This window comes from Dermacentor albipictus, chromosome 2 (assembly GCF_038994185.2).
Source record: "Dermacentor albipictus isolate Rhodes 1998 colony chromosome 2, USDA_Dalb.pri_finalv2, whole genome shotgun sequence".
NCBI classification, from domain to species: Eukaryota; Metazoa; Arthropoda; class Arachnida; order Ixodida; family Ixodidae; genus Dermacentor; species Dermacentor albipictus.
In genome coordinates, this window is record NC_091822.1 from 95,085,205 (window position 1) to 95,103,360 (window position 18,156).

The 18,156-nt window shown below is 48.4% G+C and overlaps 1 protein-coding gene across 2 annotated transcripts in view; it reads right to left on the reverse strand.

Annotated features, from left to right (window-relative positions):
- The window catches only part of LOC135902685 (uncharacterized), a 30,416-nt gene that overhangs the window by 5,844 nt on the left and 6,416 nt on the right, over nt 1-18,156 (reverse strand). For both annotated transcript variants that reach the window (XM_065432895.1, XM_065432896.1), the window contains exons 3-9: nt 16,628-16,710; nt 16,048-16,203; nt 13,856-14,050; nt 12,171-12,444; nt 7,601-7,769; nt 7,035-7,183; nt 2,989-3,109 (exon numbers count right to left, since the gene is read on the reverse strand). In XM_065432895.1, the coding sequence (XP_065288967.1) occupies nt 2,989-3,109; nt 7,035-7,183; nt 7,601-7,769; nt 12,171-12,444; nt 13,856-14,050; nt 16,048-16,120 (981 nt within the window). In that variant the 5' untranslated portion in view covers nt 16,121-16,203; nt 16,628-16,710. The remainder of the gene's footprint in view (nt 1-2,988; nt 3,110-7,034; nt 7,184-7,600; nt 7,770-12,170; nt 12,445-13,855; nt 14,051-16,047; nt 16,204-16,627; nt 16,711-18,156) is intronic.

An 18,156-nucleotide genomic window follows, 5' to 3' on the forward strand; every position in this document is an offset into this window, starting at 1 on the left:
TCATACACAACTCCTTGCGACGGTGTCAATACGTCCTGTCGCTACAGTGATTCAATGCGAAACGCGTTACACCGTCGACAGTCGTCGTGATGGGTTCTGCCGAATTTTGCCAGCTTTTCAATGGCCAGACCAGGAGCATCAGCTCCAAGTAGCAGCATCAATGAAACGCTGCGCTTCATAGGGGGCGCAGATGTTCAGTAACGAAGGGCACAGATGCCGAGTAACGACAATTATGTCAGGATGTCTGTACGTGGCGACATCGCCCTACCTACCATCGCGCACATCTAGTGAGTTTTCAGTGTCGCTGATGGTTAACCTCCCTGCCTTTCATTTATCATTTTCTCTCTCTCTTTCTCAGTGTCGCTGATGATGTCCTGAAAAAAAAAATACGAGGGAAGATGACCAAAGAAATTTATGAAAAGCAATTGTTAGTGAATCTAAGCAATGTGCGAAGCGCTGCAGTGGACGCAATGAAAGTGTCAGGCCAACTCGAATATTCTTTCCTGTATCTGTGAAGTTTTAATGAGAGTTCGGAGGAAAGTAACTCAGAATTAATCAAGTACTTTTGAGTAATTCCTTAATTATTGTCATGAGGCAGTAATTCGTTATTGAACCCGCCGTGGTTGCTCAGTGGCTATGGTGTTCGGCTGCTGAGCACGAGGTCGCGGGATCGAATCCCGGCCACGGCGGCCGCATTTCGATGGGAGCGAAATGCGAAAAGACTCGTGTACTTAGATTTAAGTGCACGTTAAAGAACCCCAGGTGGTCGAACTTTCCGGAGTCCTACACTACGGCGTTCCTCATAATCACAAAGTGCTTTTGGCACGTAAAAGCCCATTAATTTTTAATTGGTTACTGCAATAAATTTTATTTTTTATTAGTTATTTGTACTTTTAACCGGTTACACGTACAAGTCTGCATCACAGACACTGGCGAAAGTGTAAATAAAAAAGTGCCTTGTATAGCTTTTTTGTTTGGTGTGAGTTTTCTTAAGGCGTAGAGCACCTGGTCCTTCTAACGTTTATTTTTGCAGCTGAACATCTCATGAATGCGGCCGTCAATGTATACAAAAAATAATAGGCGCGAAAGAAAGCTGATTCACACAGACATTGGCTATGGTACTCGAGTACGGTGAGATAAATAGCTTTTATCAGACAACGTATCGATGCATACTAAATAGAAAATAAAACATGCGATGGCGCGTTGTCGATACAACCATAGAGTCAGATTAAAATTAGCGTGTTATGGAATTCAACGCCGCATAATGAAAAATGCAGGCATAGTAATACTGAACAAGCATAACGAAGAGCAGATGAAAGAACTGAAGAGTAAAAAAAAAAAGAAGGTCGCAGTTTCGCCCAAAAGGCGAAGCATCAATTGCGATAGCAAATTAGTGGATAGTTTTACGAAGCAAGGATAGTCGTTTTATCGGCCGCATAAACTTGTAAACATAGGCATACTAACTAAATTAACAAGCATGGTGTCATGCACGCACAAGCAAACATGAACACATCTCACTCGATGTGAGCGGAGACTCGCGGTCAAAACTCTTCAGTGAGGAAACGCGGCAGCAGCAGCGAGCTAATTGACCTTCGTGCTGCCGCTCGCATCAACACGAACCAAGTCGCGAGAACTGGGCAGCGCGGACCCTGTACCCATGGCAGATGGTTTTCAAGATACAGCGACCCGGACAGGCGCGCGTGGCCGCCGAGGCCGCCCGAAATAGAACGCCCTCCCCCCCTCCCCCCCTCCCAATCTTTGCGTGTGTCGGAAGGTGACGCACTTCCTCTCCGCTTTACTTCGTTACGTGCGCGAAATTGAGTCGCGATCGCCGGTTCACCCTCGCAAGCTTTCATTCGCACATATAGGATACGGCGCGCAGCGATGGTTTTGAAGCCTTTTGTATCTCCAATGAAAACGATTACTGTGTCAGTGCTCCTTCTGTTGTACTCGGGAAAAAAGAACTTGATTATCTCAGGGCAAACGTGTGTGTCGAATCAGCTAGGTAGGGCAGGAGATGAGCAAGATTGTACTGAGTGATGTGAAAAAGAGGGGAAGAAAAGAGAGAAATAAATGTTTTTTCACCTTTTGCTTTTATTCCTTGCTTCTTTTGGTTTCGACGCTTCTGATGACTGTTGCCTGGACCAAGGAAATATTTTTGGGTGGTCCTGCGCACTAGCAGCCCCCCCCCCCCTTCCCCCTGTGTACACAAAGCCTTGTTTTCCATGAATACAATTCAGTTGAAGTCCGGCGTTCGTGTTGTCTTTCTCTTCTCGTCCGTGTTCAATTGTGCGCTGGAACGGTTTCATAATGCTAATCACAACCAACTAGCCCAGCTGTCCATACTTGACGGTTTTATTGCCCTTCGAATTTATACGGAACCTCACGCCGACGCCGAAAGCAGAAATACGCCTAGAATGTTCATATATTTGCTATCGCAATAATAGCAATAATAATGAAAACAATAAACAAATCCGACGTCACCACAGAAAGCGGGCCTCCAAACTACCCTCTAATTGTGGTTCCGATAATCTGTTTTTCATTTATTTAGAGTTATGTCCAACTATCTAAGCAAATTGACCCGTCGTACGTACGAAAGAAAGGTCTATATGTAAGTAGAAATAAAAAAGATATATGTATCCCAACATGGTAAGCAAAATAAAAACACCACCGTAGCCTTTTACAAACTCTTTATTGTACGGACACTCGAAACCCTCCCTTCGCGCTGTCGCCGTCGTGTTGCCACACTAATGACGGCGCATGCGCATCCAGCAGAGGCACAAGTTTGTGTTCCTTCTGAGCAGCTGAATGCACCTCGAGTGTCCATATATGAAATGCTATCGCAATAGAAATCTGCGAAAGGAATACAACTAAATTTATGCTGGGAAAAATCATTTGGCAAAGGTGAAAAATTAAAGACTGGATTCTAGCTCAGCAACAAGCTATTTGTGACTAAACCAAGTATCTTTCGAAGGAGTTTCGGCTTACCATTCCCATAATATGGTCGTTCTTTTCAATCGCGTACGGCGCAGGCCCATTGGTCTTGCAGCCGTCGTAATCACGCTCGGTGATGTGAGTTCTGGCTATGAGGGCGCTGATTGTGAAGGACCTATCGAGCCGGAGGAACGTCGGAAGGAAAAAAAAAAGTATCACTGTCATTCCTTGCTCACCACGATGTACTGTGAAGGACCAGAAGAAAAATCAATTCATTAGGTGAAACAATTTCAATGTCATCATATGAGGCCCCATCAAGCGCGATTAAAGTGTCTCAATGCCACATTATAGGCAGTGCTGGGATACTTCACTCACGAACCGTCGTGGAGTGTCTTAGAACCACGGAGACAACCTCCTAGTGGAGGAGTGGTGCTGCGATCCACTTTCCTGGATCGAGATGTGTTCAGTGAAGTAACGCTTAAGGAGCGATTGTAAACGGATTAACGAGAAATGCGGATCCGAAAATACACGTGCACAAACACGCCACATATAGGACGAGTGCCACTTGTAGACGTGCAGTGTTGTTGTCCCTGCTTTTCCTGCGCTATTGTTTTAGTTCTTTGCTTAGGAGCTCACTTGCACAGGATAAAGTCTTGCTTTGCATGTTAGCTTGGCCAGCGTCAGCGATGTCTTTTCTTCGCGTTATCGCAAAGAGTGTTCACAGACGATTTTATTTTCTTAACGTGATCGGCGAACTAGGCTTCATACTCTAGCAGCTGCCACTGTGAAAGCTAAGGCGACTGTTCGCACTGCCTGCACTTGCAACAAAAAATAACGTGTCCCATGTTGTAACATTACTCGACGTTGCACTGGCTCAAATAGGAGCAATATTTTCAAGACTTAATACACACACAGTGCAACAGTTATGAAGTGCTTCAGAACGAAACCAGTGCACTGATAATTTCCTTTATCGCCGCACTATTTGTGCAGATTTCTTCACAACTTTCCTCCCTGAACATGAAACACAGTAACACGGCCGCTCAATCCAAAAGCACAAGGTGCGGCCCGCTGCGTCGCGTCTGAACGGCGTCTCGGGCCTAGTTCTCCGTGCGCCCGCTGCGGCGCCACCGTCCGGGGATGGCTGCTGATAGAGGGCGCCTTCACAGCTGCGTCGGCACGCGCGATCTCCACTCCAGTCAAGGCGTAAATAATGCGTTTTATATTTGGAAATTGCAGACAAAATATTTTAAGTCGTCATTGGAAGTGCTGATTACGCCACAAACGCCAACAGATTGTCACAGGGGTGGAAATCTGTTCTAGAATACGCCTGAACGCTGTCCGTGACGGTTGCCCGTACGATGCACGACCGGGTGGTGCACTTCCATCGAGATGTTCTGCTTGAAGCAATCTATCAGTACTTTTATTCACTTCTCATGAACACGTACGCAAAGTAAAAACTTTACATAGGGAGAACTTGTACCAGTTTCCCAAGTAATTCAACCTAACTTAGATGAAATAAAAACGCTTATCATTCCAAATAATCATCAGTAGATTGTTTCTCATGAAAACGAAGCATATTGAGTGGCGCTAGAGGTTATCTAAGGAGTGCGTCCTTTTTAACGAAGCTTCAAAAGGCATCTGCTTCGAACATGCTCATACCCTGCATTTGAGCACGCTTTCCATAAACCACATTCCCGCAGGATTCTTTCATTGTAGGCAGGTTTTCTTCCCCCTGAAGCGGCCACTTGGTTGCTGATAAAAACACCAGCTCTGTCTCCTTTTTCTGCTCTTTGTAAGAGGCGGTTTTTCATTTCGTCCCGTTCGAACTGCAATTTTTTCAACTCTTCTCCTTGACGGGCAACTTTTTTTTTTCAATCTCTTGACTGCTTGCTTTGACTGTTCTAGGACGTCCACAATATCTAATATAGTTTTGCAGGCCTGGTCAACAGAAAAACTACGTTCAGAGCATGATGCTAAAGCAGTCTCTGGAACTAGAGCTTCCACCTCGTCGCTGAGAAACTGCAAGGCACTTTCGATGTTGGGGCTTTCTCCTGAGCTGCCGCAATTATCGCTTTCCTCAACTACTGTGTGATCAGTAAAGTTTCTTCGATGGCGTTTTTTGGGCTGCACATTCTCTTTTTGCAGGTACTGTGGATATTTGCAAAACACGGTCGGTACCGCATTCGGAAGCAGGAGCCTAAGTTTCGTGTTCGTTTTATAGTCACTTTCTGTAAAGTGCAGGGAACATACCAGAGACCTATCGCTCTGTTCCCGCTTGCTTCCTTTTCCCGGCAGTCCTTGGCGAGAGATATTTTTTAGCCACACTTCTCGACGCCTCAAGTGGCCGGGGAACTCGTGATATTTCACAGTCGGGTCCTTTTTGGCATTTGTGTCGCAGAGTGGCAAACAACAGTTGCGCGGAATCGCTGCACATGAACGAGGCTGGCTACGGCACACACGCACACCGAAGAGCCCTAACAAAGCACAGCAAGCACAGGCAAACTTGCTCACACACACGCACGCGAAAAAGCACAAGATTAATGCATATCGCACCACGCAAACACATTCTGACGCGAACCAACTTGCTCACACATACGCACGCGAAAAAACACGAGATTAGTGCATAGAGCATGAGGCAAACACGTTCTAACGCGAGAACCAACGCCCGCTTAGCCCCGGCGCGAAGTCGCGAAAGCCTCCCCGAGCAGTGGCGCCCTCACCAAGAAAAGCGGTCGCAACTGTAAACTCGGCCGAGACGCGCCCGCCTATTGTCCGCGGCGCGACGTAGCTGGCCGCACCTTGCTTTGCATCGAGCGGCCGTGACAGTAATGTTTTAACGGTCTGTCGCAAAGACGTGCTATATCAGCTACCATGGCTATAAGTGGCGCTGGCTGACACTCCTGGAGTGAGAATGTGCACACACATAAATTTACAAAGAAATGTGGACCTCGGAACAGCCGCCAGCGTAGCAAAATTGCTAGTGCAACGCGTAGGTTGTGGGTTCGGCGCCCACCAGCGGCAAGTTGTTTTAGAGCGCCCGTTTCCGCGTTTCGCGTCGCCGTCAGCCGCGCCATAACCAAGGTCATCATTCGCGCGCTGCTCTAGCTGCGCGCGCTGCTGCTGCCATCTCTCGCGCGCGGCGCGAGTCTTGCTCTCCCATTGTCCTCCAAAGCCGGATCACGTGTTCTCGCCCATCCTCACGCCCCTTCTCCGCGCAGCGCCGTCGCGATGGAACCGTCCACTCCGCCCTCGCCGTACCTCCTTCCGCTGTCGCGGCACTGCCGCGGTGCCGGCGGCGGGCGCTCTACGCCGCCTCGCGCGTGATTCATGGCTCTCCGCTCCTGCGTCTCCGCGTCCTGTGGCTGTACGGCTCTCATGCCGTGTCTCTCACTTCCCCTTTTGCGGGGCGCGTTCCTCAGTGGGAATTGTCGCCTCTGGCAGTGCTTGCGTCTGGCTGCCCTTCTCCCGCCTCTACTCTTGCCTTATACCTCCCCTTATCTTGCGCAGTGCCGTTGCAGTGAGTGGAAAGACAGTTTCAGCGTTTCGTCCCCTTACTTCTGCTTCTTACCCCAACATTGTGCGGCCACGTTGAGGCTTGTCTGTGAGTGTGCGACCTCTACTCAATACCCCTGTTCTCCACCCGTTTTTTCATAACACCTCAGAAAAAACATTAAACAATAATTGCTAATATCCCCCCTCCCCTCTCCGCGGCGGTGACCCAATATAATATGGCGCGATGTCGCGTCGCCGGAGCGCGGGCTCGATAGCGGCGGATTGCGGTGTGTGCAGCCCAATCCGAAACGCAGAACCAGCTCCGTCCGGCATTGCGTGTTCTGTATTCGGTTGCCTGTTGTTGAAATAAGGCAGCCGCTGCGCTCGAAGATCGCATTACCAAGAAGCGTAATCGTCGACCGATTTTTTTTTCGTTTACTTTTCATTTCCCATTATCTATTCCTTGCGGCACACTTCAATTAAAACTATGAATAACTTCCCCTGTGCTTTCCTTGGCTTCACTGTAAGTAGGCGTCATACGGTTGTGAATAACAAAACACGAGCTACTCGGTTCTTCATTCTGTCGTAAAGACGGGAGGACAGCCTACCGGACGTTCTTCTGAAGCGCCTTGAAAAGTTTGTCGTTGGTGGCCATCCGTAGGTGAACGCCCAGCAGGATGTAGGCGTCGGGCTGCGCTTCCGACGTGTGTTCGGCCGACACCGCCTGTCGAATCGCCTCCTGGATCTTTGCGAACAGCTGCAGGGAAGAACAGTCGCCAGAGGAGACAGACCAATGTTAGTGTCATGCACTCGCGTCCGTTGGAATCACGAAAAAACAATACTGAATTATCAGTCATTTGGAAGCGATTCAATTTGGTCGACGCGCAGAGGAAGTGGAAGAACAAATCTCCGAACGAGTCTTCCGATTATCGTTCGAAGCCACATGTGCATCCAAGAAATGCTTGATTAAGATTGGGAGACTTGACAAAATTTTTATATTACATGTACTTCAGTCGAAAGAGCCAAAGTCACTGAAGTTTGCTTCTGACAACGTACTTGGATGCTGCAGAGCGGTTTGGGAAGCTCGGCAATATATTGCACGACAATAATACACAGGACGCGAAGTAAGCTAGCTTATGCGTCAAAATACTTGCAGCACACTCTTGGGGTTTACCTTAAGGACGGTGAAAACTCGGCCGACTATATTAGAAGCTGCAGTGCCGTTGAGCCCTATCTCCAGGTCTAGAACTGCGTAGTGGTAGATGTTCTGCTCGATCCAGTAGTATTTCATCCTGTCCTGGGCTTTCTGTCTCACGAGGTCGGTTCTCACCTGAGACAGCTTTCTGAAACGGCAAGTGAAATATTATTTAGAAGGTGTCGTTCGCACTCGCAATATCGCAGGGCAGAGCGCAATTTAGACATAATCAGCAAGTGACGTTGCTAAACCATCAAGCCCTGACGTCTCGCTTTAACAAAGAGAAAACTATATAGAAGATATCTTGATATATTATTTTTTCTATTTGTAATGCGTCGTAGAAGAGATGTCCAAATGGACACAGTTCTGTAGTAATGCGGTGAATCGGTTCGACCTTGGCGTTGTGAAAGATTGTGGAAAGTGATAACAGGTGAATGTATACAATAGCAGTCCTATGATCGATTCATCAAAGCTACAATTAACAACTTGCCCTATCTATTGCAAAAACCAGCTTCTTCCAGTGCCTGCCAGTGTGATACCAGCACGTCTTTTTTGACACTGGGTCGCGCTGGGTGCGCTGGTGCTCGCTGGGACTCAGTGGGACACCAGTGAGAACGCTGGACAAGAGCCCATCAGTCACACTGCATGGGACGCTGCTTCCACTGCCATAACGCTGGGCGGCGCTGGTTTGTGCTGTACAGTAGAGTTACTGTATATACTCTACTGTACAGGCGCTGGTTCTCGCTGCAGTTCGCTTCGCACTGAAAGCTGCGCTGGTTGTTTTTGTGACGTGCTGGTTCCAGTACACAAGGACAAGCGCTGCTATAAATGTTTCATACAATTTCATCGCTTGATACTAGTATTTTGTCCTAAATAACGCTATATCTTGGAGTCATAAATCTTTTTCGTGTCGCAGCTTGGAATAAAGGCGGGTGAGCTGCCCTGTTTATGCATGCACATTTTACACTGAAGATCGCTTTCGCTTTTTGCATTTTCCCTTTTGACTGGGCGCATAACTAAATTCTTGAGCTAAACCACGCAAACGCAGAGGACGCCACGTTTTTTAGTACGTTGCACTTAACATATGACTGGGGGTTGTCGCCGTTGTCGCACTGTTGTGGAGTGGACATGAAATCCATAAGTCATTCGGACGCGCTCGAACGAATCCCCAGTTCGAAGTCTACCGCTGATTGATATTATCGCGCCGATAACAAAGCTAAGGTGATTCGTGCACTTCCACTTTCCCTATTGTGCTAAAAAAAGGTTCTGAGGCTCAAATACACACATTTAGCTACCCGGGCCGAGATCGGTCCCCACCGAAGCTTAGGCCTAGCGTATCCGCTGAGGCCGTCTGTGGGCTATCAGCGCGTCTGGGCTCAGGAATTAAGTTTAACAATGATAAATCACTCTATATTTCAGCTTTCGCTTCGGTGTTCTTAAATAAACCATTTTTTCGTGTCTGCAGCGCCAGCACAAGAAGCGATGAGTGCCGTTGTGACGCGTCATAAACACAGGTATATGTGCCGTCACCGAAGGCTGCCAGCACTGGCATGCGCTTCTCTGACGAAAGTATATATGACTAGACAGACGAATCGATGTTGCGGCACTTCCAAGCATACTGCTGAATACGAACAGCAACTTTTTCTTTCTGGTACAGGCGTGAATTTTAGTTGCTGGGCGATAGCGCATCCACCATGTCTGAGCGAGACGTATCTCTGTGAAACTAAAACTGCTTCTCGATGTTGACATGGCAAATTATCCACCTGCGTCCATCTGCTGGCATGGCGTAGTGGTAAAGTACCAGGCTTGAGATGTGTAGGTTCGACAATTGAATCCTGGTCGAAGCATTTTTACTTTTTTTTCTTTATTGCGCCAAAACGCTCTCTGTTGCTTTTTGTATTAAAAGTATATACGGTGGCCAGGCACTGCGTATTTAAGGCGCTAGAGCTGTTTTTCGCACCAGTACCCAGCGCCTCCCGTTGTTAAGAATGGCGAGCAGCTAAGCAAGATTGCCACCCAATTACGACAAGGGGGCAAGACGCGCATTCCGCACCTTCTCCGTCACTGCAGCTAGGAGGCGTTTGAAGAAGCGGCCTTTGTGCTGGAATCCGCCGCCTTCCACCCGCCCCATCGACATTGTGACGGAACGAGTTCGGTGTTTGAACAATGGTTCCGGAGTTCCCCAACGCGGAGCTGATTTGACACGCATGGACAAGCTGCCGCGGGAACGACGTATTTTGGGGCTTCTCACGCTTCGGCATGACGCAAAACAACGAGCGACCCTCGATCGGCACCGATAGTTCCCGGAACGGCACCCCTCCAACGCCGTCGTTTGGGCATCGGAATGTGTGTGCCTTTGTGTCTGTAAACTGCTCTGCAGAGCAGCGGCGAGTTGGTGATGAGTAAACGAACAGTCGCTGCCTCGTATGGCCGGCGGATCGAGTGTATAAAAACTGTGGTTGTGCGAATGCTGAGGACACTTCTCTTGAGCAGTCATGTTAGACTGATTCAGTTCTCTCATGCAGTCATGTCGGACTGATACTCTTTTTCTCAAGCAGTCATGTTAGACTGATTTAATTTCTGTAAATAAACCCTTTTTCCTCGTTCTCGATGAGAAACAGTTCTTCACTTCATGAACGATCTCAGCGTAAATAAGTTGGACGACGGCATGGGCCAGCTACCTTCGAATTCATCCGTACTCCAATCTTGGCAAAGGACCACGAGCGATGGGATTGAGCCCCCAATCCTGACACCGTGCAGTACGCCGCGCCTGCCAAGCGCCCCAGTGACCCAGCATCCAGTGCACGACACTGGGCCCACAATCCGGCGTGGCAGTGGACACTGGATACTGGGTTTTGCAATAGGGAACGACGAAGTATTTGGTTTTGCCCTAAGCTTTATGTTCTTCCTTGCTGCAGCTAGCTCGCTTACATGTAACAGGCTATAGCAGCGGTTGCCTGACATAGCGCCACCAGCTTTCAAGGTACTGAGGCGGAATTTACTATTTATATTACGTGTCACCTGTCGCCTATCACTGCCATAGGGTGCAGATGTGGTGCACATATTTCACTTTCCTCTCTGCTGTAGAGGTTTTGTGCATTGAAGGTACATACTAAAATAAATCACCAAGCGAATGCTCCATAAGTCTTAGTTCCTTAGAAATGAGTGCAATCCTTATGGCTATAGATTAAAATGCAGAATCAGCAAAAAGACTGTTGAAGATGAAGCGATAGCAACGCGGTTTCTATTGAAACGGGAACATCCTTCTTTTTTTTTACGAACAACGCGCCATCTATGTCGGCCGCACAAGGCGAAACAAGGTCGCCTTTGCGGACCAGACTACCTTTTATAAGCTTTCTAAGCTGCAGTCGCCTGTTTCAGGTCCAGCTTTCTGTGAAATTAACGACCAAGAAGTCAGGTATCTGGCACCAAGCATAACTGAACGCCACAATTTGAACTTTTCGTACTTCGTGATGGACTATGCTCCTACGTGGGCCTACATCAATAAGAGCAAACCCTCGGCAATTGGGCTAAATATAGTTAATGCCGTGGAAACCAGTTACGAACAGGGCCTTACTTGTTAAGACTGCTTTTATTATAGAGACGCTGCAGTACTTCACGCGCGTAAAGAAAATGTTCAGACAGTAATGGTGCGATTTGTTTTGCAAATGAGATTAATAGACATGGCCAATTTTTCAATAGGTCCTCGGCAGTTATAATTTTACAGTGCGGTGCTCTGCGAAGAAGAGCATGCGACTGTGTAGTCATCTCTTCGTTTTGCGTTTAAAAGCCTGCTTGTTTAAAACATGCAGCTTATCTACACGCTGTCAGGCGTACATTGTTTTCATTTTTTGCCGCTCACCGTTTTTCACCTGTTTACCACTGTTATCTAATTGCTGTTCACCGCAAGACGCGCCTACTTTATCCGAAAGGTCTTGAATGTTGCCTCCGATTCTACAGCAGTGAGTCCCGTCGAATTACATTGCGCGCGGAACGCGAATAGACTTGCATATGCACGCGAGCGCCAGCGATAACTCTGGAGCATATGGCGATACACGTGCGAATAGCGGGTGGATTTGACCCGTCAGCTCGGAATTTTGCGACCGATGACTGTGCTCACGGCGAACCTTGTGCTTTGAACACTGCTCGCTTTTCCGGGTACAAGTATATACGCCCAATAAGGAGACAAGTTCTTAACTCGCGCTTTTGGCAGCGTAATCCTTCACCATCAGTACAACGCTAACGTATTTCTCTAATTTTGTGGTTTTACGTGCCAAATCCACGATACGATTACGAGGCGTGCGGTAGAGTGGGGGTCTTCGGACTAATTTCCACCACCGTAGGGCTCCTTGGCGTGCACTCGAGGCGTGGTACAAGGTTTCTTTTTGTTTGTTTTTTTGCACTTCACGCTCATCGAAATGCGGCCGCCGTGGAGGATCCGGTCACGTGCCCTCGGGCTTAGCAGCGCAACGCCAACACCGCCGGCGGCTGTCATTTCAACGCGCCAATATTGTGAAGCTATATGCGCATACGCGGGCCCCGCGCGTACTCGAGCGGGACGTGGATGCCGTAAGTGGTCTTGATGGACTTGGCGGCCATCTCGAGCACCGCCTGCGTGACCCCGTGGCCGTCGTCGAGGAAGGTGTCGCCGCCGGGCAGCGCGTAGAAGGGCGCCAGGACCACGTCGCAGAGGCCGTCCACCGACACCGGGCCGTACTCCTCGGAGCGGCCGCCCAGCACGCACACCAGCGAACGGGCGGGAAGCTGCTGGGGCCCGCCGCCGCCGCTCGGACGAAGCCCGGCTTCCGGCGGCCCCGCGATCGCTGCGTGTGTGCGGTGCGTGACCTTTCGGTCGCGACTACCGACCGACGTGGTCTACTCGTGCGGCGTGGACCTCGCAGAGGAAAGATGAGGCAAACATGTGGTCCCTAGCGCCACTACTTAAGTCGTTACTCTCGGTCCTTATAGTTACGCAAAGTAACCGATTCCGGCTATTGCGCTGTCATGAAAAGTCCTGCTGCGTTCCAGGCCCTCGGGTCGTTCACTCGTTAACAGCGGTAATTGAGCAACGGGTTTAGCTTCCCGTCAAACCTACAGCAGTTCCTTACCTCGGAAAGCTCTGTTTAAAGTTGGTCTCCAAAGTAATGAGACGTATGACATTGCTATTTATTCACAGAGAGTGACGCTTAGATTCAGGTCTACTAAGGAATTGTAACGCGGGCCGCTATGCTACAGTTGTCTTTTTCCAGAATTGTTGCCCTTGGAAAGCTGCGGAAGGGTGTTCATTGTGCCTTCGGACACTGTTCATTTCAATAAGCCTCGCTGTAATTGCGCTAAATACGCCACTGGAAAACACGGATGACTGTCCTCTGACTGTAAACACCGAAAGTGTACAACGCCCACTCCCTACCCTCTTCCCTAGAACCATCGAGTCTCCGCCTTCCTAACGCCAATTTCTGGATGCATGCGTACATTGAGCGGAAATCTCGCAGATTTGGCGTTCTGAAGAACCCAGGAATGCCCGAGTCGCTGCTTTCAGCCAATGACCGCTGGCGTACGCAGAGTTTTGGATAGCACAGGACAGCTCAGGACAACAAATCGTTAAACCCTAGGGGACGTATTGTGTAAGAGTCACCTAGTGGACATGTCCATTTCGTCTGCTGTTGAAGTTATGATTGGCTGGGCTGGTCTGCACGTCCAAAGCACCCATGGCACCACAGTTTGCGGAACTATAAGCGGCTTGAAAGTTTAGTCCAGTATATATCCACAACTACGGGCGTTGCGTTAAGCTTCTCGCGCTCACATATAGGCACTTTGAGGCATCAAACTAGGCGTGACATAGATTATACAACCGCGTGAAACGAAACGCGTGTGTGATGCACCGGAGCAGAGTTTCTTTTTTGTATATAGTTCAGAAAACGAACAACTAATTATTTACCACACTAACAATTTCAACTTTATGTTTCCTCGTTTTTGTGTACACGAATGGACTCTCATAAAGGTGAACAACATCAATGTTTCTTTGATATGGAACGGGCTTCGGTCTTTTTGGAGTTAAGGCTTCCCTGCCGGCGCTAAGCTTCGTCCCGGCGTGGTGATTGTGCGAAATTCGAACAAAATATAGCATCGCGACGACAGCGAGCCTACGCCTTTAAATATCTGCCTGCGTCTGGTCGAAATCATTGTGTTCGTCTCAAGTTGCATATGCGCGAAGTTTCGGTGTTGCGCTCTCACAGGATTCTCGCCGTCCGCCGGTTGTGACGGAGCCCGTCGGGGTAACTGTTCCCGCGTTCGTGGCTGTCGCTGTTGGCATTGCTTTCCAGCGAATCCTGCGCGTCGCCGCTTTGTAGAGTAGCTCTTTCTCGGGAACGAGGCCGGTGACCGCGTGGCTGTCGTCGTCCGTCTCGTCGAACCCTTCGTTCGGCGTTGCTGCGAACGTTCGAAGCCCGTGGAAATACATTCATTTCTACGTCTGATTCAAGGAACGCGGTACTCCAGATGCTCTATTTACCTCTTCCGCTTACAATTTTCTCTCAAGAAAAAAAAAAATAAGAGCCAGGACTGGGCCTAGATGTGCTAGTTCGCAAAACGGTAACGCCGAAAAGTAGTACTCAGCTGTGATGTATATGAACTAGTTGCCAATAACCTACAGTACACGTCGTATTTGCAAGCAACGCCTTAATGTATCCACGTTCACCGACTGCAATTATATTGACCCGGGACACGAAATGTTTGAAGAAGAAGAGAAATTCGCGGAAGAGATTTCAATATCATCGTTGACCATTCACACATTGGCATACCACGCCTGTTTCTGCAATTGAATTCTCAGAATAATAAATCTAAGAGGTTTCAAATGGCAGAATTTTAATTTTTACTGAAAAATCTACGTGGCAGTGGCAAACACCAGAATCTACGGAATAACTGAGCATTCCTTGATCATTTAAGAAAATGTGATAACTTTTCTTTCCAATTATCACATTGCATGGCCGTAATTTCAAAACTGATGTCAGTTAATAGTAAAGGCATAACTTTTTTATTTCAAATGATATACACTGAACACAAACTTCCAGAAATATGGGCTGAAGATTTGCAGCGAAATACATTGCTGTTCCAATTATGTTTCCGCATTGAGGCGAAATGCAGCAAAATAAAAAAAATTCAACTGAAATAGCAATGTATTTCGCAGCACATTTTGAGTTAGTATTCTATAGTGTCAGACACAAACATTCTAGCAAAAGCTTATGCGTTGAGCACTGGCTGGTTTCAATTCTGAAATAACATGCCCGATGAAGTCCTTAACTGATAACATAATTAGTAGTGTATGTTAATGAATGTAAATAACTATCACCTCACAGCCCCTACCAATATCAGGCGCTGGCACGAAGCCTGGTAATCATGTCTCGAAGTCCCTGTTGTTTAATAACTTATGAAGGAATCGTCGCGGAAACGCGGCTTGTGTGCACACGTGCAGACATTTAAACAACAGTGCATATAGTCCCGAAAACCAGTGCAGACCCGTGGTCAAGTGGAAAAGTTCCTGTGACTGTGCAAAAAAAGAAAGGCAAAAACGCCTCGCTGGTGTTATTGGTACATATGCGCTGCCAAAGGAGCAAAATTAGAGACGGTCGTACGCTACCGAACCAATCAAGTCTCATCTGACAAGCGTTGAGACTAAGCCGAAAAAAGCGATGCTTTTATGCTTGTATCGATAGTCACAGTAATCGGTTGCACGCGCGGGTAGCATTATGGGTGGTTTTCTTTGCATTTCTTTAATTGGAGATGACGTCAGAGTTCCGATTATTGTGAAAGAGGAGGCGTGGACTATTAAAATTTGCCATGATCAGCGAACTTTCATCCCTTAGTGAAGGTTCAAAATTGTACGTATTGTTAGAAAAAAGAATTCCTGCGGAAGCAAGCCTTCCATATAGCCGCGTCGCCATTACATATTTCGCAACACTATACCCCACAACGGATTCAGCAGTCGCTTGGCAGAAGACGTACAGTGTGAACAAAAGTCCAATAGTAATTGGGCGTTGATGGAATTGTTCCAGGAGTCTGGCGGCTAAACTGTTTCACGATCAAACATTCGGCGTTCACTGAGAAAAACCAACGATCGTTAATCAAAGGCAGCGTGCAAATTGTCGTTGTTCGTTTCCCCGTCAAGGTGACATACTCTCTATGGAGCCGATGAAGGCCGCACTGGAAATCATGTCGCAGCCTGTCAGAGAGCCGATTAACGGGCCATATTGACGGTGTAGATCGAAAATTATGTCGCTGCAACTGCCCAATTTCTGCATGCGCTGCACAGTTGAATCCGCAAAGCTTCGAAACCCCGCGTTTTCGCAAGCTTTGCGTGTCGATTGCGCAGCTTTCCTCAACCCATTCCGCAGCCGTCAGCGGACGCAGCCCGAGGCACTCAGACCGACCTTTGGGATCGGTCCCAGACTCGCCTCCGTAGCGCGGCTCGGAGTCGTTCTTTGCAGGACCGGCGACATCCATCCCGCTTCTCTTGCTGGCCCTGCTCTCGGGTTCGGGCTCCGGCTCGGCCGTGACTTCGAATGCCGCCGCGTCGCCAGTGTTTGCTGCGAATAGTGCACGCAGCATGTGCAATCGAGACGCTTACTCGCCGCAAGATAACGAGGCGCTTCGGCGATTCCGTATACTGCAACGAAAGGCGGGAGCGGGTATACACTCTGAGGCTCTTAACTCATACACGTTACCTTATACTTAGAGGACACGCTATGGTGGCTTAGTGGCTATGATGTTCTGCTGCCAATCAGGAGTGCAGGTTTCATTCCCGGCAGCATGTGGTCGCGCACCGTTACAGACCGCATCCAGATAGCGATCGGTTGATCCACAAGCTAAGATCGCCTAACTCTTGGTGCGCAGACAAAAATGACGTCTCAAATAGCTCATCAATAAAAGAAAAATCCCACAGCTTTTGCAGTGACAGGAATCGTAGAGCTCTGTGTGACGTGCCTAAATGTAGTGAAGACAACCGCTTACCGCTGACGAACACGAAAAGCGAGAATCCAACGAGGAGGAGCAGCAGCAGACCAGCGCCGGTGAAGATCGTCACAGGAGAGCACCTGCGGAAGCGGGCGCGTGGGAATTGCGAACAGGGGCCGAGGGAGTCGAGTCCTTGCGCCGCCGTCGTGTAACTCAAAATGCAGCCCGCAGCAGGGCCGAATTCGTCAGCAAGGGGCGCACACGCAGCAGAAGACAACACAACGCTCAGACAATGGATAGAGAACGCCTCGGAACCAGTAACGCAAACGTTATGGCGTTCACAGTATAGCGGTAAAGTTAGTTTGCGTCCGCACTAAATTGAGACAAGGGAACGAATGCTGCTCGTATGTTTGCGGCTGTAGTTCTTTTTTTCTGGACGCTACGTACCTCGGGGGTGGATGAGAGCAGCTTACAAGAAGAGCGACAGAGGTAGGGGCAAGGCCGGCTGCGCTGTGAATACTTCACGACAGCTAGAATGTCCAAGGGCGGGTTGGGGGAAAGGCCTAGTCCACAGGCCCTATTCCCCTTCCCCTTCCCCTCCCCCCACTCCACATATACTTTGGATCCACCAGTGTACTACTTCAGATTCGTCCGATGGAAGGGCGTAAATTAAAGCCGCTCTGACTATTTTTTTGCTTCATTACGCTTAATTTTACATTTGCAGGGACGCCAGAATATTACTGAAGAAATGTAGATGGAGTAGCCCAACATGGAATGAATAAATTTCGGAAAAGTAAAAAGAAACTCCACCATTCGTCGAGCTGACGTCCATATATAAAGGTATGGAGCCGAAATTTTATTTGCTCCAGAACAAATTGTCAGCAATACCGACACGTTCTGCAGGAACACAAATGAATTCGCTAGTTAAATGTGCATATTTTCACACAGAGAAAAATGTGGTTTGCTGCATAACGTATCACCATATCAACGCCGCGTTACAAAACTAGGCACCTCATACGAACCCTACCCGCCGTGGTTGCTCAGTGGCTATGGTGTTGGGCTGCTGAGCACGAGGTCGCGGCATCGAATCCCGGCCCCGGCGGCCGCATTTCGATGGGGGCGAAATGCGAAAACACCCGTGTGCTTAGATTTAGGTGCACGTTAAAGAACCCCAGGTGGTCGAAATTTCCGGAGTCCTCCACTACGGCGTGCCTCATAATCAGAAAGTGGTTTTGGCACGTAAAACCCCAAATATTATTATTATCATACGAACCCACCTGTTTCTCCTAGAGTCTGTGTTGAGGTTATCCAATTGGTTTCTCAACACTGATGATAGCCGCCAAGCACTATTAAGAGTGACGCTCAATGTTCGCTAGTGCCGAAGCCTGTGTTCGATGTAATAAGCAGTACTACCCTGCTAAATGTGACCTCAAACGTGCGCCACCAGAGACTTTGAAGTAATGGAAATCAAATGCGATTTCAACGGAAGCAAACGTATGCAGTAAAAGCTCGTTAATTCGAACCGCAAGGGGAAGTCGCTTCAGTTCGAATTAACGAAAGTTCGAACTAACGAAAGTGAAGGAGAG